General features: G+C 43.6%; 1 protein-coding gene across 3 annotated transcripts in view; it reads right to left on the reverse strand.

Moving 5' to 3' along the window:
- FGF14 (fibroblast growth factor 14) overlaps positions 1 to 9,959 on the reverse strand; it is a 399,242-nt gene extending 389,283 nt beyond the window's left edge. For 2 of the 3 annotated variants that reach the window (XM_062624693.1, XM_062624691.1), the window contains exon 1: positions 9,257 to 9,959. In XM_062624693.1, the coding sequence (XP_062480677.1) occupies positions 9,257 to 9,464 (208 nt within the window). In that variant the 5' untranslated portion in view covers positions 9,465 to 9,959. The remainder of the gene's footprint in view (positions 1 to 9,256) is intronic. The other variant, XM_062624699.1, reaches the window with a different exon arrangement.
- Between the last annotated feature and the right edge of the window lie 15,617 nt (positions 9,960 to 25,576).

The raw sequence follows: 25,576 nt of genomic DNA on the forward strand, positions 1-25,576 counted from the left end.
AAAGTGAACTCAGCCAAAGGTGAACAAGGCTCATCAAAGGTGAGCAAGATCCAGACCACAGGCTGTTCTGTCTGTACCCTGCTGAAAGTGTGGACATACGGAGCATGCCTTGCAGCCACATGGGTTTTGTAGCTCTCTGGGAACTCCTCAGCAGGGTACTACAGCCACAGGCACGTAGCACCCATGTATGCAGACAAAGCCAGGACTTGGAAACAATTCCCTACCAGTTCAAGAAAGAATTGCTTAGCAATATTATCCAGAAAACTTCCCTGAAAGCTGAGGAGTCCTGCTTCAACAGCAGAATCTCACATAAAGCAGTTTGTCCTCAAACAATCCTCAAAACAAATGAAAGGCACATTTGTTCTCATGTCTTGTAAACCCTCTCACTGATTTTACTGTTTTTTCCTAGTCAATCAGTTGCTTTACTGTATTTATGTACTTCTGCTACTGTTCTGCTACTGTAAATCAGCAGAAAGTGGAAAAGCAATCATTCATACAGCTCACGCCAATAAAACAAAGCATAGTTCATCAGCCTACCCTTCATCCATCCAAAATATCTGTTACATCAGCAACAACCTGTACAGTCACCCTGCTCACTGCCACGAGCTAATTAGTCAAAGTGCTGGAGAGAACTTGAACATATCTGAGAGAAACATAATTAAGGGCTACTTTTCCTCAGGGACCCTAAACCAAAGTAAAAAGGTGAGATGCCTGCATAAGCAGTGGGTAAAAGAACTGAAAGAGATGTGAGAGGCTATAATGGAGGAGACAGTGTCTGGGAAGGGTCAAGGTCATATTCACAGCGATAAAGCAGGTCTGAGTAAAGCAGGAGACCAGAAAATGTTGGTACTGAAAGTCTGCATAACCTTACTTTTTGAGGAAGAAAGTCTCCTTCATATGAGGACAAACATAAAAAAAAAGGTTTATACTGGCAGGGGACTAGAAGGAAACCTCTTGGGGGCATGAGGATTTAACAGATTTTAATCCACCTGTTAATCCTACCTTAAAACATGGATTTTAGTGAAAGCTGAAAAAGTCCAAACCACAAAATTGCACCTGGGTTTTACACATCCTAAAGTTAATTCATATCCGAGATCTTGGGTTGATCTCCCAGTGGGATAATCTGCCCAAATCACGTTTAGGTTCAGTTTCTTAGAGACTATTAGTAGTCTAGGTTTGACTCCAATTTCTAGTTGCAAGAAAATCAGAACTGTAAAGTGGGTTTTTTTCATATCATGATGAGCACCATGAATTAATAAGCACTACTATTAATTTAACCCTGTTAAGATATTCTTGATAGGATACTCTCTAAGTTATTATTATACTAGTGCTTTAACTGATTCATTTTTTTAAGCATTTCCCTACTTTATATTTTTTTCACATCTTTTTTCTCCAATTTCCACTGTTTTGCACTGGTAGTTCCTGTTCGTCTCATTCAGTGTCAATAAATATATCTGTATTAGCAATGAGTGATATGTGTAGAAACTGCTGGGCACTAGTAATGCTCCTTAATGCACTTCTCTAAGGAGAAGGATGAGCTGGAAACTGTTTACTCTGGGCATTTTGTTTAAATGTAGCAGGACATGCTTAAAAATACATTTACTGAAAGAGTAACAAGTCTGGCAAACTTGCCTTCTTTAAATTAACATTTTCAGGTAAAACCTCATTAAAGGACAATGAAATTCCTGTGTATTTCTTTTGCTAGCATTGGTGAGAACCAAGAGATTCATATGTAAACAGAACTCTTTGCTTTCATATGCAAGCCCTCTCTCCTGTTCAAACCATTCAACACTGGTACAAAATTCAAGTTTTCAGTCACAGTAGGGCTTAATTCTTTAAAAGCTTGTTCAAGGGAGAAATGCTCTGCTTCTTCCCTCAAGAGAAGGGACTTTGTGAAAACATGCCCTTTGCAGGAGATACTTCCTTATCCCATAGGCCTAGAAAATCCATAGGAATTAACTCCTTTTAGCTGGATGAAAGCAGAGCATGCAAAGGGATGTGTCAGCTGCTGCCTCATCTTTGCCCTCCAAAGCCAGAAACATCTTGTATCCTCAGCAAGGGCAACTTATATTGCACAGGACTTGGCATGATGAAAATGCTGCTTTTTCTGACAGTTCAGGGAAGGAGAAGGCACTGTGAAAAAAATGCTCTTCACCTTATAGATGAGATATTCACTCCTGGAAAGCTCCCCATTAACAGTAATCACAAACACATAACGGGAATAGCTTCTGATTTTCAACAGGAGAAGCATGAAGGAGTACCCACTGAAGGGACAAACCCTTTCCATGTAGCACATGGTTATGTGGAGCTCACTGCTACGCTAAGTTTTTGATGCCCAAAATAGAAATGCTGTTTGACAAGTAAAGGTGGCTACTACATGCAGTGGTCTGAATAAAAGCTCCAATTTAAGACAGTCCAGTGACAGCTGAAAACTGAGAGGGCAGATTAGGGGAAGGATCAAACCTAGATTTGCCCTGTGTTTTGGTGTTTTCTTATACCACCTAATGCCCAGAGCTACAGACAGGGAATGTTGAAGAGCTACGCCATGAGTCTTGCACATTCTGCCTCCTCACTGTATTCTTATCTTTCCAGATGACAAAACTGTATGAAAAAAAATATGGATGATATGACAAATTTTCAGGGAACAGCGAAGTCTATTCCCTTATCAGCTCAGTGAAATACAGACCTTTCGGGAATTTACTTAAAACAATTTTTTCATAGAGGATTACAGTTTATTTGTAGCAGTGTCTGAAAGAAAAAGCCAAATCAATTCCAATGGAATTAAAAAGTTTAACCTTTCGTTCAGTTCTACTGTCTGATGGGACCAGGTTAATTTTAGTGCCACAAAATTATTAAGCCAAGTAATTTCCAAGATACTGCCTTATGTAGGCAAAGATTAAACTTGTTCAGTGCAATTCCTCATGCTGTTTCCAGTTAAAGTAAAATAAGCAGGTGTCTGAGTGAAAACACAAAATACAGATGTTGAAATTACACCATCAATTTCTGCTAGCAACTGCATGCATTTATCGTCATTTGACCCACACAACCACCCAATATTAACTCCCAAACTATTAAAATGTTGATTGTGTTCACCACGGTATGTTACCTAAACTACTCCATTGAATTTTATTGCAGATATTATTATTCTGGCTTCTCAATGCTGTCTCATCAGCAACTGTTTACTTTCCTTGGTACTATTTAATGTGTTTCTAACAGCATATGCTACAGACGCACCAAACCTGCATTTCATCTCTCCATTAAAAGCCTTTCACTCAATTATTTCTGAGGTTTTGCCCTCAGAAAGGTCCCCTTCAAAGTCAGCATGTTTCTGATTTGAGTAACAACTTTGTTAGTTACTTACATGCTATTTACCTTTGCTGCAGAGTATATTAAAAAGAACTTTGCTCGCTGTGAGTTCAGTCAGTCCATCGTGGTGCCAACCACCATCAGCTCTCTTTGCAATTATAATCTTACAGTACTTATTAGTGGCTCAGAACTTCTAAGGATCCACTTCGAGAACACGATAAATAACTTTTTAAATAGCCAGTCAGAAGATGAATATACTCCTTTGAGCACTTTATCACATGGTCTCCAATGAAAAGATTTTCCTCCCAGTTGCTCTGTTTTTGTGACAGTAGAAACACACTCTGTACAAGAAGCAGCCTCTTGCTGAACTAAACATGGCCTCAGCCCTGTGAAGTTAGTTTCCAGGTACACTGTTTTTTTACTGTATACACTCGTTCTGTACAGTGGCAAGTAGCTCCCAGGTAAATCAAGCCTTGTGCTACACCACAGCAATTTTTTCTCACAACAGAGACAGCAAAATTTTAAGATCATGCAATGTTTTGTTCCTTGGTAAATTGTTCAGTAAGCTAGTAATTTGTCTTTGAAAAGCTATCATTCACTGAAATGCAAAAGGCAAACAAAAGGACTAACAGCACACTTGCGCAATGTTCAGATACTGCCTGTGATTTTTAACAAGCAGGAAAGCAACAAATCACTGCTCTTGAAGTAACAAGATCATTCTCAACTGAATGAAACCTGCTCCAACAGAATGCAGTGCTCACAGGCACATTTGGCAAACATCTGTAAATATTCAGCAGAGTTTAAGTTGCACTCAGCCACTTAATTTATCATCCTAGACTCATAGCATTTCATCCTACATGTTGAGCGCTTATACAAAAACCTCAGTAGTGACCCCACCAACAGGAAAATGCCACCTCAGAGTCAGTGCAATGCCCTGATTCCTATTTCTTTAGCTTTATGAAGTCCTTTGGAAAAAACAGTTTCCAGTTTCATACAGTTTGCTCCCCTCCAAATTATATTTTTACAGGCATTTACTACACAGAAAACCTTTGCAATGGGACAAATTCTGAATGTCTAAATCACTCCTTATCTAAACTTGAAGTCAATAGGAATTTTAGCTCAAAATTAATACAGTTAACGTAATCGAAGCAGGCAAGCAGAATAAACATGAAACTCAAATGAAAACTGCATATATATATAAATATTTGAACAAATGATTTCTGTAAATACATTTTTCATATTTTCCCTAAGCTTAAGTCATCCTTTGTATATTTGGATTCATTTATAAATGGCCTGTCATTAGCAGGCATTGAACTAGGTGTAAGCATTTTATCACAGTAGCAAGATACATGAGCAGGCATAAATTTCACCCCTTAACAAGTAGAATATGCAATTTAATTTGATCAAGAATAATTAAATTTGTATGAACTAGGGAAATGTATTCCATAGAGGACAAAACTTCAGTAGGTGAAATACGTGTAAATAGGCAATTTTACATTTGAGTGAGAGAAACCATTGCGGCCCCACTGACATTGGAATTATGATATTTAAGACAGTCAGAGCTGCTTTCCAGACCCACGTGAAAGAAACTTCAAGGACCCAATCCCACAGCTCTTACTGAGGCAAAATACCCTTTGTCTTCTGGCAGGTTTGTTTTCTATGAGTAAGGAGGGCGATGGGAGGCCCAGTTTTCTTAGAATTCAGATCAAGACACACATTATACATTTTATGGGCATGACCCAAGCTTCCATTTCAAACAGATCCTCACATGGCTGTGCTTAAAAACTTTTCCAAAATGGTAAGTGACCATGAAAGAACAGCCTGACTATTTTATGGAGTTTAACAAGGGACTAGGAAGAGATCCCAGATCAGCCACAGCAGTATTTCAGATGTTCATCTTTTTTAATAGGTTTTGTATTTGAGATTGATATGGGATTGATGCAGAAACTAAATTCCTCTATCAGCAACAAATTTATAGTAATGCCAATTTCCCTCTACTCTCCTGTCAGCATCCCTGACTGAGCTGGAGAGATGCCTCTCCTTGGAGGTAAACGGAGAGGAAACCTGAGCCATCCTCTGTCTGCTGGGCTGCTACCAGGAGTGAAATGTGATAGCAGTTCCCGCCATGGGGGCATCTAGTACTCCAGCCAACTAACTCATTTCCCATGGGCACCCTAACAGCTGTCATTCAGTAATAAAACAAAATAAATCTATTAATTTGCAGTATTTGGTTTGAAAAAAAACACCCAGGGATTCTCTCCTTCCCCATTTTCCCTCAAGCCCCAAATCCTCCCCATGATTTAACCATTCCCTAACTAAATGTAAGTCATTCCCTAACTAAATGTACACCTCAAGGCTGGGGGGACCAACCAGGATGGCATCTTGTCATTACAAGCCTTGACTCAGGCCTTATGGTTTTGAGCAACTTTTAACTCTTTGTGAGAAAAAGTCCACTTTCGCTCACACTTGTGAAGTCCTCTCTGTGTGTAGGACAAGCTGGAAGGGCAGAGTTAGATGGGAATAATTGCAAAATCAAGTGAGGTCCAGGGAACCTAGCACATTGCAAATGTTTTCATGCTGGACAGGATACTGCAAATATGTAAAGTTCAATTACTTTTTGTACTATTAAACTCAAGAAAATGCAAACAAATTCAATCAGTGCAAGCAAAGCCACATCTATTGCTTCTCAAAGTTTTTCTCCTTATGAAGAAACATGGAGAGGTAAATAACTATCAATCAAAAGCAGCTCCTCTATCTGGAATACAAATCTGAAGCAAAGGGGTTTAAGCCAGCTGCATTTCTATGATGGATGAACCAAAGCCTCCAGATGCAATCGTGCCAGAGACTTGCACACACCTCACTGCATACCCCATCCCTCTCTGCCCAGCTCTCCCCTCACTCTGGAGCTCTGCCTGGTGCCAGTAGTCCCAGCAGGGCCAGAAAGGACCCCCGGCATGGAGGGGAGCCCCGGGAGGAGGTCATGCAAGGAGGGGAGAGCTGCAGCCAGAGGTGAAGAGGAATTGCAAAGCAAGAACATCTGGAAATGAGCCACCCAGCCCCGTTTCTGGAAAAAGACCAGCTGTTGAAACAGACGATTAAAAAAGTGCAGCAGGCCGAAAATAGCTAAATGAACTGAAATTACAGCCGGCGTGAGCTGCCTCACCTGCTTGATTTTCCGCACCGTTGGATCAGCGGCAGCTGCTCGCTCGTGCGGTGCCTTTTGAGACCAAAAAAAACACAGCAGCTCCTGAAAAGTTTGGCTGGCAAAGGAGGTCGGGAAAGGGCCGGGGGGTAGCGGAGCCCCTTGCAGCAGCGGCGACTGGGGGACTCCGGCTCCCGTAGGCAGAGCTGGCCACAGAGTGTGGAGCCCCATGGCCAGGGGCACCGGACAAGGCCGGGCATCACGGCACCGTCTCCCTGTGCTTCCCCCGGCAACCCCAGCCTAGATGGAGATGATCTGCCGGCGGAGCAACAGCGCCTGTGATCGAGCACCAGCTAATCCGGCCAAACGGATTATTAGCCTCCCCTGACAGCTAGCCGCAGTTTAGAGATGTCAGGACAGGGCATGATGCGGCTTTGCAGGGATCACGTTGGACCGGAGCTGAGCAGCGCAAACTGTGCGGGCGGGAAGAGTTGCCGCAATCCCCCACTCCTCGCTCCGTGCCCCCCTGGCACTCCCTGGCAGCCATCCCTCAGCCCGGCCCCCAGGGTTTCTGCCCCCCCCAGGTCCGCCCCGCTTGTTCTGCCCTCCCTGGGCAGAGTGGCTGCGGGGTGCAATGCCACTCCTGTCACTAAATCCCACTCGACCCGTACAGAGGTGGTAGAGCGCGGCAAAGTCCCTGGGAAGGGGCAAGGTGAGCTTCGGACCCTGACACTCCGAAGGACACGTCTCGGCTTCAGGGGCCATTTCCTTACTACGGTCCCCTCCGCAAGGAAAGGCCGCGGGCCTTTGGGGAGTGGGGGTCGGGAGGGGTATGTTTATACGCCCCCTCCCTCCGTCCGTGTCGTCCATCCCCCAGTATGCAAACTGAAAGGTCTAGAAACCACAATCAACACACAACCCAAGCCTTTCCTCCGAAGCATCGCAGCTCGCCCGGAGCACCACCGCGCTGGAGCCGGGCCTCCCCGGGGGGACGAGCGGCGGCAGCAGCGGGCAGGGCAGGCAGAGTCACGCCGCGGGCTCTGCTCTCCCCCTTCGGTCACGGCCCCTGCATCCACGGCCCGGACAGGGGGAGAGGGGGAGAACCCAGGGGCTGCAAGAAGGTATCCGGCTGCCCTGCCCCATCCCTCCCCGGCGGGGGCACAAGGCTGGGAAGTTGCTCCCTGGCGGGGGAGGCTGCTTGCTGCAGCACAAAGGGACGAGTGAAGCAAAGGGCACTTTGCGGGAGGCTGAGCGCAGCCTCCGGCGGGGCATTTCGGCCTCTTTGGTATGCTGAGAAGTGGCTGCTCTTTGCGGCAGCGGAGGGGTGGAAAGGGACGAGCTGGCAAATGGGAGCGGGGGGGGGGGGCAAGAAAAAATCCGTCGAGGTGCCCATCTCGACTCTCTGCACCTGCCCTCAGTGGGCAAAGCCGGAGCCGGCACCCCGGCTGCCGGGGAGGAGAGCAGTGCGGGCTGCCAGGGCTGCTGCTTGTTGATGTTGGGGTGTCAGAGCGGCAACGAAAGCCTATGATCTACTACACTGCAGTGCCAGCGTCAGGAGCCTCCAGCTCGGGAGCTGACACTGCAGGGCAGCCGGCACACACACACACACCAGCGCGCACACACGGCATCCCTCCTTCCAGCCTACCCTCCCGCCCTTCGCAGCCCGGGCTCCAGCGGCTCTCGCCTCCCCAGGCACACAAGTGCCTGCAGACAACCTGCCGGCCGGGGGGGCCGGAGCCCGTTGTGAGGGGCCGGGGAGGGCCGGTGTTTCCCCTGAACACCTCCAGATTCTCCCGCCCGCCGAGCATCCCTTCCCGCCCACCTTGCTCGCCAAGCAGCGGGCTTGGCCGCACAGTAGCCCTGGGCAAGAGAGATGCAACAGCAGCAGCAGCGTGACCCCCCCGGGGCCGGACGCCCCGGAGCACCTACATTTGCATTCCTTATGTAATGTACTGCAAGTTTCCCCCTCGGAGCCGGGCTGAAACGAAGCGCATGATCCTGGCTGCCAGGCAGACATAGAGATGGACGCAGAGACACCGGCGTGTGCACAGAGGGGTCAGCCCGGCAGGGAGAGGCGGCGGGGCGATGCAGCCGCCGAAGCGGTGCTGCCGCCCGGCATCGCGGGCTGAACTGCCGTCTGGGCACAAGCCCCAAGAAAGTGTTCACCCGCTTATCCTCACCCACCCTGCACCTTCCCGGCCTAAAATCCCCCGGGGGGTGAGTGACAACGGGGAGCCCCCGGGCCGGGCGATGCCGGGCTTGACTCAGAGAACCGAGCGAGGCGGGGGGGGGGGGAGTGAGTGCGTTTGTGGTGGGGGGTGACATATTGCAAGCTAATCAGAAAGTGCTGTGCAGGACCTGAGCCCCGGCACACTCGTCCACTGCAGGCAGGGCCGGCTGACACCAACCCAGAGACCTGGGCTTCTCTTCCCAAAACTGACTGGGGGTCTGCACAGGGGGGCTAGCATCGGGGGCGGGAACAGAGGGAAGGGGGACTCTACTGGCTTCCCCTCAAAAAGGGTAGCGATATAAAAGTTTCCTCCCTGGAAACAGCACATAGAAACTAAGAGATGAAAGCTGGGCTAGGGTCGCCTTTGGTTATTTTTTCTTTCTTTCTTTTCCGTGGTGACAGTGGCTGAAGCTAATCCAAACCACTCCTTGCTTATTCATACACATATGCACATGCATGTCCGTGCTGGCCTCCTTCTATTTCCCCCTTCTCCCCTCAGCAGGATTGCAGATCTACCTCGGCGAGCAACAGACAAGGTAGCATAAAAGAAAAACAACGCAGTGCAATGGATTGCTTACCAGTTTGGTTCTTGTTTTTCTTAAGACTCTTGCCACAAAGACACTGCAGCATATGCGATCCTTTGCTGAAAATGTTCCAAAGAAACCACATTGATTTGGGCGAAAAGCAATCCAGCAGCTTATACACCCTGAGAAAGAAGAAATCCTTGTGGTTGCATAATAATAAATTGAGACCAGTTCTCCTGAAGAGGGGTACCAGTTTTATCATAGAAAAAGCGATTATATTCCGATCTTCTCCCAGTTTTTTTTCCTCACGTGGTATATTTCTTTGAGACTTTTCAACGGATGCTTTTTTTCAGCCAGGCTGAATGGTTATTCCCCCTAGACCAACACCGGACTATAACCAAAACCGTGGAGAGAAAATAAAAGAAATCCCTTTTTTTTTTTTTTTTCAGCGCGAAGCCAAACGAAAAGTAAGGTGCTGAAATCCCAGCCGAGGCCAAAACCTCATCCGAGACACCGGCAGAACGCGGAAGAAAGATCCCCAGAGAGAAAACCATAGCCTGGTACTTGACTGCTAGGAGGATGGGTGGATCTGCAGAACAAAAGCCACGGCAGGATCCATCCTACTGAGCGACTGCCATTGTGCAGCCCCGCGGCGGGAGAGCGCACCACCAGCTCCCGGCCGAGCCCGGCTGAGGCGCGCACACCGCTGCCGGCCGCGGGCGCGAACCCCGCCCGCAGCCCCCGCCGCTGCCCCGCAGCCCCCGCCGCCGCCCCGGACGCCGCCCGCCCTCGCCCGCGCGGGCCGCTCGCCTCCCGGCCCCGGCTGTCGCTGCGCCCCGCACCGCCGCTCCGCGCCGCTCCGGAGGCAGAACCCCCGCCCGCCCCGCACCGCCCCGCGCCGCCCGCCGCAGCCTCGGCGCCCAGTCGCCGGCGGGCGTCCGGGGAGGAGGAGCCGCCGTGCCCCGCCGGCCCCGATCGCCGTCACGTACCCACGTGCGGCACGGCCCGGCCCGGCCCGGCCCCGCCCGCGGGGAGGACGGGCGGGCTGCCCGCCCGACCCCTGACATGCGGCCCGAGCCCGTCTCGGTCATGGAGCGGTCCCGAGGAGCACGAATGAATGGCCAACAGGCGGGAGCAGCATAGCCCAACCTGGAAACGACGGTGTTTCTGGGTGCTGTCCCTGCTGGCGTCATACCTAAAAAGTGTGCGGGTGAGGTTTACGGATTGACCCAGCAGTTCGGGTGACGCCATGTGCAGTGGAGCCCTGAGCCATGAACTGGGTTCCCAAGCACCACAAGTACCTATGGAGGCAATGCAACAAGGCGAAAGCACCTGCTGCACGGTCAAGTTAACAGGTCCGTGGGCAGACAGGCCAGCTCCTGAGCAATGCCACGCACTGCTCTTGACAGTCCCATCTTTCACCAGCCCTCTATGTAGGAGGGTTATGCTGAGCAGGCTCACAGTGGCTGCAGCCATGCGTGGCAGCGGTGGCACTGGGAGAAATAAAAGATAATGCCCATCATCTCCCTCTCCCCTTTTAGATGTTGTGCGGGACTGTGTGGATACGGGAAGGGGTTGGAAGTGATAGGGTAGAGAGCACAAATAAATAAGGGAAAAGATGATGAAGCAGTAGTAGAAGGGAGCAGCTGAGAAGAACTCTCCTGTTTTCAAAATCATGTCTATCCACCTTCATGATCTTCTTTACTTGTTTGGACAAAGGTTTGCTCGTTACCATTAACTTTTTCCAGTGACAGTTTCCAGCAACCTGGTCTAGTGGAAAGTGTCCCTGCCCATGGCAGGGGGTTGGAACTAGGTGATCTTTAAGGTCTCTTCCAACCCAAACCATTGATTCTGTGATGCTGTGACAGAAGCACCAGGATGCCGGTTTCACCTATTTTTCTATTTATATTTGCATTCCTCCAGACATGGTCAGATGTTGGCATTTTCTCCTGAAGCCATGGAAGCCACCATTGCTCCAAGGAGTGTAAGGCTAAAGTATGAAAAGTGCAGAAGTTTGTATGCGTGCCTTTCCTGCCCTGCCAGGATCTCGGTCTGATTACCAATATTTGGGAAACTCTTACAATAAACATTTGGTCAGCACACCAACAAAAGCGCTGGGAACTGAGAATTTTCCTGTAGTTTTAATTTCAGCCAGATTCTGGATTTATACATGTAGATAAACTGCTTGGTTGCCAGATCCTCGCCTACATGATATTTAAACATCATTACCCTGGTTTACAGAAATGAAGACTGACGCACAGGAATGAAGGGATGTATGGTGAGTTTGCAGAACATTTGGGGGAGGGGAGTAAGTGCCTACCTCTCAGCGCCCAAGTTTGCAAAAATAAAGATAAGCAAAACTTGATTGACAGAATTCAAGAGAAGCTATAGAGTGAGGCAAGAGACGCAGAAGAAGTTAATGCTAAGTAGTGGCATGGTCCTTGCCCCATCCCGTGGGCTGTGCTCCCTGCTGAACTAATGAACTGTCTGTCCTTCTGGGTGTGCGGACGTTTCACGGGCTGCTGGGAAGATGAGCGCTGGCTCGGCCACCTTGCAGCCAGCTGGCTGGGAGTTCACGGCAGCCCCAGTGCCATTCATGGTAGCTCATATGTCATGGCTCCCTACAAACATAAAATTGATCTAGAGTCTTCCCAAAATAGCTGAGATCTGTGTCTATCTTCCCTTGACCACAAGAGCCAACTTTATACAGCTGGAAACAGCCTGTGATCTGTTGGAAACAAAAAGTCATTTGCAAGCTTTCCACCCAGCTAATTGGTTTATATACCTCCCTCAGGCCAGCATGTAACTCCCTACTTTCTAAATGAAAGTAAAACTTCTCTTTAGCATCTCACCATCATTCAGATGTCAGGAATTGTGGCTACAGAACCAAGGGAGGCTAGTTCTCATGGTAATGTGATTTAAGGTTTACCAGAATTAGAACAGAAGCAGAAGCTTTTTCTTTCAACTGAGGAAACTAATACTCGCCTTTCCTATCTGGTAACTTAATGCCCTTGAAGAGGTCCCCAAAACATGGCAGGCCTGCAGAGAAATACCTGAGAAAGAGCAATAATTTTTTCAGAATTCCTCTTTGTGCAAAGTCAAGTCATGGAAAGATTAACCTTTTCAAAGAAGAGTTGACCAAATGTGGAAAAAAACAGAGGAAGAGTTCCCTTGTCAGGTGAAATATGTATAACCACCTTAAAAGTCTAAACCATACAGTTAGGTATATTTAGCCTAAGTATAAATTATCCTTCTCAACACTTTAATCAATTTATAAATGGCCTATCATTAGCTGACACTGAACTGGGTGTAAGCATTTTATCTCATTAGGAAGATTGATGAATCGAAATAAATTTCATACTTTACTGCATACAGTATGCAAGCAAACAAATAAAAGAATGACCTGGGCAAAGAGAAGGAAACATTCCCTCAAGGGTTCTTATCTGTCTTAGGACCATGAAATAAGATGACTCTACTCGAAGAGGGATATAGCCATAAAAAGTGAGCGGACCTGTGGAAGAGCATGTCATCTACATAGTCCTTGTAAGTCAAAAGAAGTGAAAAACCAACAGCTGATATTTGGTTCAGCTCTTCCTCCAACAATTTCAGGTTCCCATTTGGGAAAGGGAGAAAGCAGCAGTGGCATATTCTAGTCACTCAAGCTGTACCATGAAGACCTCTGATTGGTAGAGACAGTTGCAGTTTTGGCAGAGAGGAAAAACATAACACAATGAAAACCACATTGTTTTTACAGCATGACACCAGGAGTCCCTGTCTTCTGGATTAGGGAAGTCATTACCTAGGGACTCCATGTGGGAGGCCTGGGTGATGGTGATGGAGGAGCTAAATTCCAGGTAAGGCATCCTCATGGGGTGGTGACATCAGAGGATTCTTTTTTTTATGTGAGGAAAATTATGCAAAGCCTTGTTCTGAAAGTCCTTTGAGAACAAAAACAGCTTTCCCAAGATGCCAAAGAAAAGAACACCTATAAGCAGCTTGTCTATTAGTAAGGCTGTGGATTGAGTAACCCCCTCAACCCAAAGTTTTGGTATACATTGATTGCAAGACTAAATTTGGCCAGGCCAGCTGTTTTATTCAATAACCATAAGCTTCTTTGTCTTCTAAAATACAGAGCTTGCATAATTCCCATGTAGTCTAGAAAATACGTATACTGTAGCAACCATTTAGTGAGACAGAGCCTGAAGGACAAGACATCTAGATGTCTACTTGCAAACTGGATGGTATAGTCCATTATAGTCCATGAAGATCTGGAACTTGATTTGACTGCTGAAACTTAGACATATAGAGCTATCTGAGACTTCCTAGGATATCTTGCAACTTGACATGGCAGATATGATTCTGGATCTGTGGGAGATGCAGGCCTTCATGGACTGCAGCTGGAGGCCACGCAGAAAATCCTAGGTCATCTCAAAAAGACAGTGATGGCTATCTATGGGTAGGCAGTGTATAGAGCTCCTAAATCGCTATTGATTACACCAGAGATTAGATATTCAGTCTATGGGTTTATATGTACACAGATAATTCAGTTTGGGTGTCTTATCCACAATCTTTTCCCCAAACTAAATGTTTATAACTGTAGACTCTTGTCATCCCTGGAGCTAGCTAGCTGTGAAACCTGCATCATCTCTTCCTCTTCTATGCTGGTGGTACCATACACAGTAGTAGATGAGGCTGAATTCTTCATCATACTTCATGGTAGATTTTTTTGACTATTCCACAGAGACACTGTCAAAAAGAAGTGCCCAAGTACCAAGAGCAGTGGAGGTAAAGGGATCCAGGCTATTTGGAAATGTCATCTTGCTCCTAGTGGGAAAAGGAAGAAGAAGGGGTTGTTGTTCTCCCTCAATTCAGCATATGGGTGAACTTGCCCTGAGGGAATGAAGAGGATGAGTTTAAATATGGGATGATCTTACAAATTAGAACATGCTGATGCACAAGTTCCAGCCCAGTGCTAATTTCTGTAGGGCTGTAAGGGTGACATTTCTTGCCTGAGAAAGGAATGGAGACAATGGGGAATCAACCATCTTCTCACAAGCAGGTATTAGCCAAATCCATAACTAGATATATACAAGAAGAAGTCACCAAATATCAGGATTTCCCTGTTATTCCTGGGAACACCTGAAGGTGATTAAAGAACTTGAGGGAGTTTCTGGGGCAATGCAGGTGAGTAGTGCCCTAAACCAGTGGTGTACTGGTGTCCTGTACTGGTGGTGCCTGGTTGGGTAGCCTGTGTAAAGGTGAACATACATTGAGGTCCTGGGTTTATTTTAGGTTACTAAGGCAAATGGATATTTTCAAGTGCATGAGTGGTGTCTTTCATTATGTGTCTCTATCCTGCCAGCCTTGCATTCTCTGTGTAGGAAACAAGGAGCTAACTGAACAGGAGAAAAAGGGCCTTGAGCTGCCAGCTTAATAAGGGCCTAAGGTCCTTGTGCTCAGCAGGAGCAATTGTGGGAGAAATTCTGTCTCCATACAGTATAATAAGATCTCATGAGAGAGTAACTGGGTGGTGGGTGGGATGTGAGTGTGATGCAGATCGAGTGTTGCATGAAGTGGTCTGACACTTAGAAACCCAGACCAGAAACCCTGGTCTGTTACCCTGTTTTGGGTTGAAATCAAAATGAGATGTGCTGGTGGTGATGCTGAGATTACTTTACTGAACAATTTGTTGTTCTTAATGTAGTAACGCCAGAGCTTCAGTTAAGGAGCAAGACTTCTGCATGCTGGGCCTAGACTAAATTTATCTTTGCAGGGAAGAATAAAAGACGTAACATGTAAGAAACAGCCAGACGGGGGCAGCTCAGGTATTGTCCCACATTAGACAAAATGTAATTCTTTCATCAATCTGCAAAAAGCACAAGATGTTCATAGAAGCACAGAAGTGCTCCTGCATGCCTTAAATGTATGAGCATCTCCCCTGACAAATGTGAAGTTCAATGGCCATAAACATGTATCGGTCCACCATGGTATGTATCAACCCTGTTTTTTCCAAGGGAGAAGCTAAATGCAGACAGTCAGACAGAACACAGAGTCATCAGAGTGACACATGATGCAGGAGGGACCCATGTAGGTTTGCATGTAGGATATGTTTTCAGGAAGCCTATTACCATTCCCACCATCAGACTTGGGGGCTGTACTTACCTCTGCCTAACCTGCAGCAAACAGATGGCAGTGACTGCCTTTAAGGTACTTGGCAAGGGTTAGAGATGGGTGAAGGATTTACAGATGGAGCTTTTCTGCCTGCAGCCATCTCCTGGCTGTTCTGTTTGGGGCTGCCCTGGTACCAACTCCAGCTGGCTTCAGCACAAAGCCTGGCTCAACTAACCGAAACTTTGGAGAGCAGAGCCCTGGCCACTCCGTTACGTATGAGCAGCTGTAAAGCACTCTGGTTATGGCAGGGGACTGGGCAACATCCCTGTTTAATCGTGAGGCCAATACTGCAGTGGTTTGCTCCATGGAAACACTGGTCAGTCATTGCAGAGACCATAATCTATAGGAAATCTGAGGTCATCGTCATAAGAAAAAAATACAGCCGTGGATACTAAGAGCAGAAGGCATTCATTTTTAAACAAACCCAGTCCTGGCACTGCTCTTTAATGCAGATTGTGCCTCTTTTCTTGTCTTTCAACAACAGAAGTTTCATAAAGTGCAAGAGCATGTACTACAGGGCAGAGGGTAGTATTTGAGAAATATAAAAACATTGAAGAAGCAGTTACAGTTAAGATAAAACAAATACACTGCAAGAAATGTCTCAAGAACTTGAGGGGAATGGCACGAAGGAGCAATTAACTGTGAATCTTAGCAAATATTGCAGATTTTAGGGCAGAGGAAAGATTTAAAAGAGCTTAGTCTAAGTTGCTGAGGTGATACAATGGGTTTGGTATTTGTAGTTGCTTGACTTAATTTCAGATATGTGTAATGGCTATGAAGACTGACTAGTGAAACTTTATAGTTCTTAAAGGGCAAAACATTTGTGTTACAGATGCATGGCTAAACTAAAAATTGTGCCAGCGAAGGACAGCAAAATGCTTCATGTGGTTTAAATGGAACACAATAATTCTGCTTCAGCAGAGCTTTTGTGTCTCAGTTTATATTTATTGTATTTGAAAGGTGTGAAGAAATCAACCTTTTAAGAAAAAAAAAGACACCGTAGTGATTTTTCACTAACCTGAACAATAGAAATAACAAAGTCCCTGAAAGATTCTTAGAACAGAAAAACAGCAATCACTGATGAAAACATAATAAAGCATGATACCTTAAACTTCATGCTATGATCCAGCAAGGAAGCATAAAATGTATGTTGATCTGAATGAGACTGTAATTGATACAGAAAGCAGAGACTTGGCTGCTGACAAGATAAAGAGAAATACAGTGGTGACAAGCTTGGACACGTGTTTGCAGACTGTTTATATTTGCCTTGGTGCCATCTAGCAGAGCACCCTAAGGCAGCAGCTGCACCAACTAAAGTGTTAGGCACAAAAGGTGGTGCAGTGGGCTGCCAAGCTATTTAAACAAATCACAGTGAAGTGTGCAGACAATGCAGCACTGTAAGCATGAGGATGGATCACCAAAGAACAGCAGAAATCTGTTTGCCATCAAAGCAGAACAGGGGATTTTGAAACATAACTGCTGGGCACAGAGGACTTTTTTTCCTGAAGTGTTTTTATCTGCAGTATTTTCATACCAACACATACGTTCTCTGAAACAATAATCATCCACAGGAAGAAATCAGAATCCTATGAAGGAAGAGAATCCAAACCATTCAAAACCTAAACCAAGTACATGTGTTTTCCCTTAGAATAAACTATTTTCCAGGCTTGGCTTGCTATGTAGCGCATTGAACTCAGCCAACAACTTCAAACTATCATAAAAAAATAGCACCCTTCAAATAGGCAAGTAAGAAATAATTAGAGACAGAAGTCAACTCACCTATCTAATTGTCTCACATAGGAATTGTTCTTGCTGAAATTGTAGTCACTCGGTCATGGTATACATGAAGGGAAATCCAGCATGCTCTACCTGAACATCTTTTTCTTTCCATTGAGTATACAGAGAACTGAATCCAGCCTACCTGCAAAATAAGCCAGTGGACCTGGAAGCAAGACGCTCTCCTTCAATGAAGAGAGAATGATTATCTAATCACTAGATCCTACCCCTGCCATTATCTATAACAACAGTCCAATACAGCAAAGCATACATGGGCCAGGTATTAGATCTCTCCACCTATCTAAAGATCTTTGAGCCCTGCAGTAGATTCAAGCATTGTCTTCCTTGACATGCTCACAAACATGTCAAGCTCAGGAGAGAGCTGGGGCATATTTCTAGTTCTTCCTTTGTTTTTTTCTGGCACGCTGCAAGGCTGTGTAATCTTCACAAGTTGTGTGCAAATGTGAAGCATGTTTAAGTAGCCTGATGAAGAAGCATGTGGCTGTATTTCTCAATATGAACTTGAAAGGGATGTGGCCACCATAGCACTGTCTCTCCAGATGCGAGGGAAGGGAGAGCTGTGTGCAGCATAGGCAAATGGAGAAAATATCAGTGGAAAAAGGAAAACATGGTATTAAGCATAACTGAGGAAGGATGTAAGGAGTCTTTGCTTTCATTCCTTTGGTCATGGCAAAGACTGATATGTTTAGCAGCAGGGCACATCTACAAGTACAGAACTGTGCTGAATAGGGAGCTCCACCAGCTCTCCAGTAGAGGAAGATAGAAATTGTGAATGGTCCTTACAAAAAATGCCATTGTAAGGAAATAAAAACATTCCTTTTGTCCCATTCCCAGCAGTCGCTGATCCTGTTCTTGGCACTGGCATAATGAACAATGAGAAATCTCTATGCATGGGCTTTCACAACTGTTAGGACAAAATGTAAAAGAAACATCCCCTAAATAGCTTTCTGGAAGGAGATGCTGACGCTACTTTTCTCCACTCCTTTCAAGTCTCACGTTAGGGGCTACAGCCCTACCATTACTTAGGTTTAGGTATTTCCCCCTGAAAGCAATACTTTGACTACTTGACCCAAGGTCATAATGCTAAGGCCACTGACTGAAGTTTTTTCTCCGTTGTACGTTATGTATATGTCAGATGCTATAAAACAACAACTTGTGAATAGCCCAGGTAAATATGACAAAAAACAGTTAAAGGAGTTAAAGAGCTTAGTAAGCACAGACAGTGCCAAGAGTTGTTGCTTTTTTCTCAGTGAAAGCTCTCTACATGCCAGATTTCATTATCACTAACCATTTCCACAGCAGAAGTGATCACAAAGAACAAAGATAATTATGCTCCTATTTTATTTTATTTTTCCCCCCCTACCCATAAATGTAGCTGAGGCTACTATACAGAACTAATTCAGATGTAGTTTGATTACCTGGATAGGCAGTTTTGCTGTGCCATCGAGACACAACTGAGATTTGGAAGTCTGTCCTCCCAGGTGACCCACTTTTGCTTTTTCTTCCTGTCTAAGTAAAGAAAAATCTGTTCTTGGTAAAGACTACACCAGGAAAGCTCTCCATTCTTTAGCTCCAAAGCTGTGCTTTCTATTTCAGAAAACTGTAAGTTTTCATATGGTCTGGTTCCAAGAGCTTATTAACAGAAAAGTATTGCTGAAGACAGCTGTAATAGGACTTTTTTATTTTTACATTTAGGAATGCAATTATTTTACAATGGATGTATAAAGTGGCTATTCAGGACTGAATTCAATTGTCGATGCCTGACAATTATCATAACAAGGGGATTTCAGCTCCCAGTTTAAAAGACATAAACTTAAGATGCCTATGTGTATTTACCCATAATCTACATATGTCAATGTGTGAAATAGCTGTCTCCATTCTCAAGGTAGTCAATGAGATTTCTTTAGCACAGTGAATGAACTTTAAAGAAAAGTAGACTCTAATCTAGAGTTTTACTGCTCACCTCAAGCAGACACCAGGTCAGCTTTGCATCAGGTCAGAAGAAAAATCGTTCTTGATTCCACTTACTCGACTGACTAGCTTTCCATAACAGAAATTAAATATAAGAACTTAATCTGCAATTGCATCCAATCCCTTATTACATATGGGTGATATGCCAGTAAAGAGAAAGTGAAAACTAGTTGGGTTAATTTCAAAAATTTACATATTAGCAATCAAGTGAATAAAATAATATCTAGGCCGGATATCTGTTGTTGAAAAATACCCTGTGTGTGGACACACTGGTTTCTGCACATGCAAGTTAAGCTACACTGGTTTAACTTTCTACCACCCACATGAACATCTTGATCTTCTGAGGTGCTGAGAACTCTTACTGGAGCCAAGAAAAGCTGCAACAGTACATCAAATCTGAAATTTGGGACATTTAGTTAGCTTCCTATGTGGCAATGTTGATTTAAATACCCAGCATGAAAATGTTGGCCACAGCTTCTTCAGTCAGGCAAGCAAGCAGTACCTTGCCATAGCTAGTGAAAGGCTCTTTATCTAGCCCTACAATTATTATTCCTTGCTCTTCCAGTTAACGTGTTCTTCCAGTTAGCATCTTAGCTTTTTTTATAGTTTTTCCCCTTCAGGTTCTGGTGATTGATGTCAGCAGGGTCCCCTCTTTGGCACTTTTGGCATTTCCAGTTCTCTCCTATGATTGTTCTTGCAGGTAGACATTTGCACCACACAGAAGTCATATCTTCCCTTGCGTTTATCCTGGTCCTATCATGTATAAAGAGAGTTAGAAATGATTAGGGAAGTCAAGACCTCTGATTTATCATTACGTTACATTTATTCTGCCTAGGTGTGACTGTACAAGTAGTGTAAGTGATCACAGAACAATGGAAAGCAAGATTTTCCAAAGGCACTTGCTATCCTCGTTTACATTCAGTCCTCCTTACTTGTCACTCCACTGTATGAAAGGTTTTAATGTGGAAGGAATTTACAGTTGCAATCACTCTAACATCTTATGTACTGCAGGAATAAAGTAGCAAGACCTAACTATGAATAAGAATTATGTCTCAGGTCCTTTCTTGGCATTATTAAAAAAAAGGTCTGGATTGGATTCTTTTTTGCTATACCAACAAGAAATTAACAACTCTGATAAAGATGGTGAAGGAAAAATACAAAATAAACACAATCTTGCCTTAGGATGAATGATGCTAAATAAAACAAATATAACATCTTTTTTTTCAGGTCTTTCTCTTCATATCAATGCCTAGTAGATGTTTGTGTTGAACAAGCTGTTAATCTAGAATGTCTTTGTAAACAGCTTTGTCTTTTTGGTTTTTTTTGATTTTTTTTTTTTTTAACAAAGAGAAAACATTCACTATGAGTTGTTTTTCATATTTTTGTCATATTTTTTCCCTAGAAAAATTATTAGTTTCAGGTCTGATCTAGGCAACTCACCAGCTTTTCAGCTACATTAACATGTTATTTTTTGAGTAGCCATTTGTACTGCAGAGTTTGCAGAGATCACTAAAAGTATTTCAGTTAAAGGCTTTCCTTTGTACTTGGAGCATGGGCCTTAGAGGTACCAATCTACTATTTAATAAATTAAAACACACAGTGATGTACTTTTGTACTGCAAATGAATGAGAACATATTGTAAATAATAAATTACAAGAGAGACTGACAATGTATCTACTGCACATCTTAGATCTTGCATTTATATTACACTAAATGACTACTCTGTGGCTTGTGTCATGGAAGTGTAGAACAAGGTACATTAAAATGAGGTGTGTTAAAATGAGAGTGCCTTTGGAAAACAAAGCCCAGGTTTGTTTCCCTTATGCATTCTTGATAATCACAAGTAACTATCAAATCACTGGAACTGCTATTCATTATTAGAGATAAAAGTAAGAGCAGAGGATGGCTTAGAATAATGGTCTAATCATTCTCTATAGAGACATCTGAGACATTCTGCTATCATTTTTTAAATAAAAAGGACTGCTTGGGGGCAGCAGTTTTGTTAATTTTAATTTAAAACAGAAAGCAACAAAACATTAAAAACCAGAATTAAAGCTATTTGTTTTAACTCCATTTACCCATTTGAAGTCAGACCTAGAGCAGGAAAATCATGAAATCTAGAAATCTGCTTAATCAAAATTAATATAGGCTCAGATGTCGCAACAGCTGCAGAAATTCTGCTATTATTTCTTCAGCTAAGGCTCATTTTCACATTGAATGTTGGCAAGACAAGGCTTGCAGAAGTCATTTAAGAGTGAATAGGTTACAGATTATATTAATTAATCCTGCCTCCAACATGTATTAGGTTTCAATGGAGTTCTAAATAGAATCCAGAGCTGGTACAGGCATATTCCTATTTCTAAATGTGAGTGATTTGGTTTAGGAACATGAGGACCTTATGTATTACTTGTTATAACACACTTTGTAAAGAAGCTGAGTTAAGCAAGCACAAGAAATATGGTTCAGTAACAAGAATTTTTAGATTATCCCTGATGTGGGCATAGAAATAACCCTCTTTTGGGGTTTATGTCTCTTTTGATTTCATTTAAAAGAGGCGGGAAGCTAAAACACACATTATCCAACTGAAAACACCTGAAAATCTTTAAGTAAGATAGCTACTAAAATGTCATGTCTTAGTTTATAATTTTTTTTCTATTTTGGCACCAAATCTAAGTCTTGCTGTGTTATTGAGGATATTTCCAATGGCTGCTTCAAGGTACCATAAAATCAGAAGGCTTCAGGGGGTTTCTGCAGTAATCTTATTTAGCAGGCATCAGCTGCCAAATAGGGCCAAAATATGGAAAGAAGATGAAAAACAAAACAAAACTTGGAACTTCTCCCTCTCGCCACACTCAACAGTAGATGCACTGCTTTTTGTCATTGTCCATCAACAGGAGTAGAAGGTAATGTTCCACACAGCATTAAAAAAGGATACTGTCAACCTGGCTTTAATAAATTAAATCAAAATCTAATTAAGCTACTTTCCCAAAAGGGCACCTGCCTCTGAGGTCATCTCCTCTATATTCTTTCTCATTATTTAAGCTAATTTTATCTAATTTTATTTTTTCATTATCTTTCCATTCTCTGCTGCTGTAAGACCATTTCTTTGCCCTATACAGATGTAAGCAGCTTGTAAAGATTCCCCTGAGGATGCCCGGAAGTTGGACTGAGATGTCAGGGACCTTTAATGCATAGCCATGTCACTGTGAGAGCTTGTGCACCCACATGCACCCACCTGTTTCTGCTCATTGTTTATCCTCTTCTTTAGGTTCAACCAGAATGAGGCAAATTGGGAAAAACACTTACTTTTGATGTTGTAATTCTTGCTGAGTTGCTGCACGACATTAGGGTGCTTGAAGACATTACACAGGGGGTTGAAACTGCTGAGGCAGAAAGGAAACTGTAGTACTTATATCCTGCTCTGTTCACTACCTTATGCTACAGAAAGAAGGTGGCAGCAGCAGCAAGTTTCAAAAGGTTCAAAGGGAAACTGAAGGACCCTTCCTTAAGGACATCATTCCATGAACAGAAAAGGAAAAGGGGTGGGACATCTATGCATTGATAGAGACTGAAGATGTACTTGAGTATACAGCATTCACATCATGACTCCTGCCTCACAACCCTGCACTCAATAGCTTGACTTCAGGCATGTTTCTGCTCAACGTGATAATTGCTTGGATCCCATACAGATATCTGCCTCAATTACCTTCTTCTTTAAAACATTTACATTCATTTTTGTATGTGTCCATAGGATCCTCTTTGCCTTTACTCTCCTTGACACCATTAAGTCTTCAAGGCTCTCAGACCTCTGTACAGAATGCATTGTTTCCATTATGTGGGGGTCGGGTTTTTTAATCAGCGGTGTCCCAATAAAACAATAAAAGTCTTCTTCCCAGACCTACATCATTCAGACCAAATAGGTAAATAGTTCATTTTCCATGGCAGCTGGGCAGATATTCTGAGTGTTCCTGTTACATTTTTTTGGGTAGGTAGAAAAGGAAAGCTCTTCCTCACATCCATTGGAGCAGTGACTTCTCCAGAGTGCTACCTTCTGTTCCCACTTCTTTTTCAGGGCATCACAAAGGTTGACCGCATGGTTTTCCTAGCATCTTCAGGGATTCAGATCAGAGAAACAGTACTACTCATCAGCTACTGCATGGACCGACACATTTTCTGAACATTCTGAAAGCATTTACAGACCAACTAATCTTACTAAATAACATTTTCCTACTATCTTCTAGCTGAGCTCTGCAATTTCATCCACAGCTCAGATGCTTTAAATTTAAGCAGCCATGTTTACAAAGTCTAGCTTTTCAACCTGGAAGAAACAAGACTATTGAATTCTCATTTCTCATCCCTTAGACTAGGGCATGACACTGACCAAAGGAACACTCATTCCAAATAAACTGAAATCATTTCTCTCAAACTAAACACTTCTGGGAACACAGGTCATATGTTCCTATAGTGGTGTTCCAGAGAACATAGGCAGTGCTCTGCAGAAAGCAGGCCAGTGCCACTTGTGATTGCACTGCTTGTCTCCAGATCTAAACCTCATCAGATCAAGCTAACTACCCTTTGACAATCTTTCTTAATGACACCTCTTCCGTGTCTTCCGTGTAAAGAATTTTATGTCATTGCCATAAAATGCAAGGGTTTCTGAAAATGGCCCCACAGTGGCCCAAACCATGATTCAGATAGCCACACTTCCTGATTTCTACCACTTCCTGGTCCTTCACTTGCACTCACAAGCAAAGCAAACCAAGGAATTCATTCATGGCTTCCCATCAGCAGGCAGGTGCTCAGCCACCTCCAGGACACGAAAGCTCTATTACACCTAATAGTGACGTGGGAAGACAAACACCTTCACTCTGAACTTCTCTCCCTTCCTTCTTCTTCCCCAGCTTTATACGCTAAGCATGACACCATATGATATACAATATCCCTGTGGCCGGTTTGGGTCAGCTGTCCCGGCTGTGTACTTTCCCAACCTTTTGTGCACCCCCAGCCTGCTCACTGGTGGGGCAGGGTGCAAGGGAGAATTAACACTGTCCCAGCCAAAACCAGCACAAATATCTTGCTGACCTTAGGGCAAGGTTCCTCTGCTTCCAGATTAGCAACGCCTGGAATTCCATCAGCCACAGATGTCTTCTGGGTGTCAACTGAGAGTTATATGAAGCCATAAGATCAAAAGGGAATGCTTACAAACTTTCTGCTGTTGTTAGCAGTGCAGGCCAGATGTGACCACACAGGAACAAGGCTCTGTTACCAGTTTTAGGCTACTGGCAGTTTATAGACAATTCAGTGGCAACATCCAGGACCACTGGAAGAAGTCAGTGAAACCGAAACAAAATTTGTTGCTGACGGTGCTTGTTTTCCAAGTCAGCTGTGTATACCTAAGAAATACAGCATATGCTCCACCACTTACATTTGCATAGCTGGCAATAACAATTTGGTTATGACGTGATAGATGTGGAATGAAACCACTGAAGAACAATGAAATTAGAATCCCATGAAGCCAGTTGTACATGATGATCACTTATCAGAACATGGTTATATTTTAACATATGGTCCATAAAAAAGTTACTCACTATATTTTAAAATATAAAAGACTGACCTTTTTAATTGCTGATAAAATTGGCTTGCTCCCCAGGCAGTCCAGGTCTGATGAAGCTATACAGAAATTAGCTGGTTTGTGACAAAAAATAAATAATGCATATATTACATTTCCAGGACGTCCCACTGATGAAAATGGAAACTTAGAAATATGGTGTGACTTTTAATTATATTTTTTAAAAGAAATCATGGTGAGAAGTAGAAGAAATCCAAGTTATCACAAGTCACTATTATAAACATTAATTCAATTGATTGAAAAATACATAATTTATCCAATTTTAATAATAGAATAACAGACTAGGTTTGATAAGCTAATAACACAAAGATTTATCTGCAGACAGAAACACATTATGCACAGGGTTTATCATTTTTCGTATTCATAAAACATCCATTTCTCTTCTTATGAAAAGATTGTAAGTTTTGATAGGATGATAGGATGCCCCAGTGTGGCTGATGTAAACCCATCATGCTAGCTATACCAGACATTGATTTATATCTCTATCTTATTTTAATCCTGTTACTTTTCAAATAGTCGTTTGTGTAGCATGATATAAGGGTACAGGGTTGCTTTTTTAAAGCATTTTTTCTTACATTAAATGCCATAAAAGCATTTTCTTGTGAAGAAATCATAGCTCATTTTATATTTCTCTTAACAGCATTTACTTAACGACTTCACCACTTCGAAGTTACAGCTGGGACTGACTCATAAGATATTTATATAAAGGACTATTTTATCTTGTAGCTAAATTCCCATATACAGACAAACTCAAACCATAGATAGAGCAGGACAAGATTGGTACCAAGCAATATGATTTATATTTA

This window comes from Pezoporus occidentalis, unplaced genomic scaffold (genome assembly GCF_034315485.1).
Source record: "Pezoporus occidentalis ecotype Australia unplaced genomic scaffold, CSIRO_AGI_Poc_V1 ctg27, whole genome shotgun sequence".
Taxonomy (NCBI): Eukaryota; Metazoa; Chordata; class Aves; order Psittaciformes; family Psittacidae; genus Pezoporus; species Pezoporus occidentalis.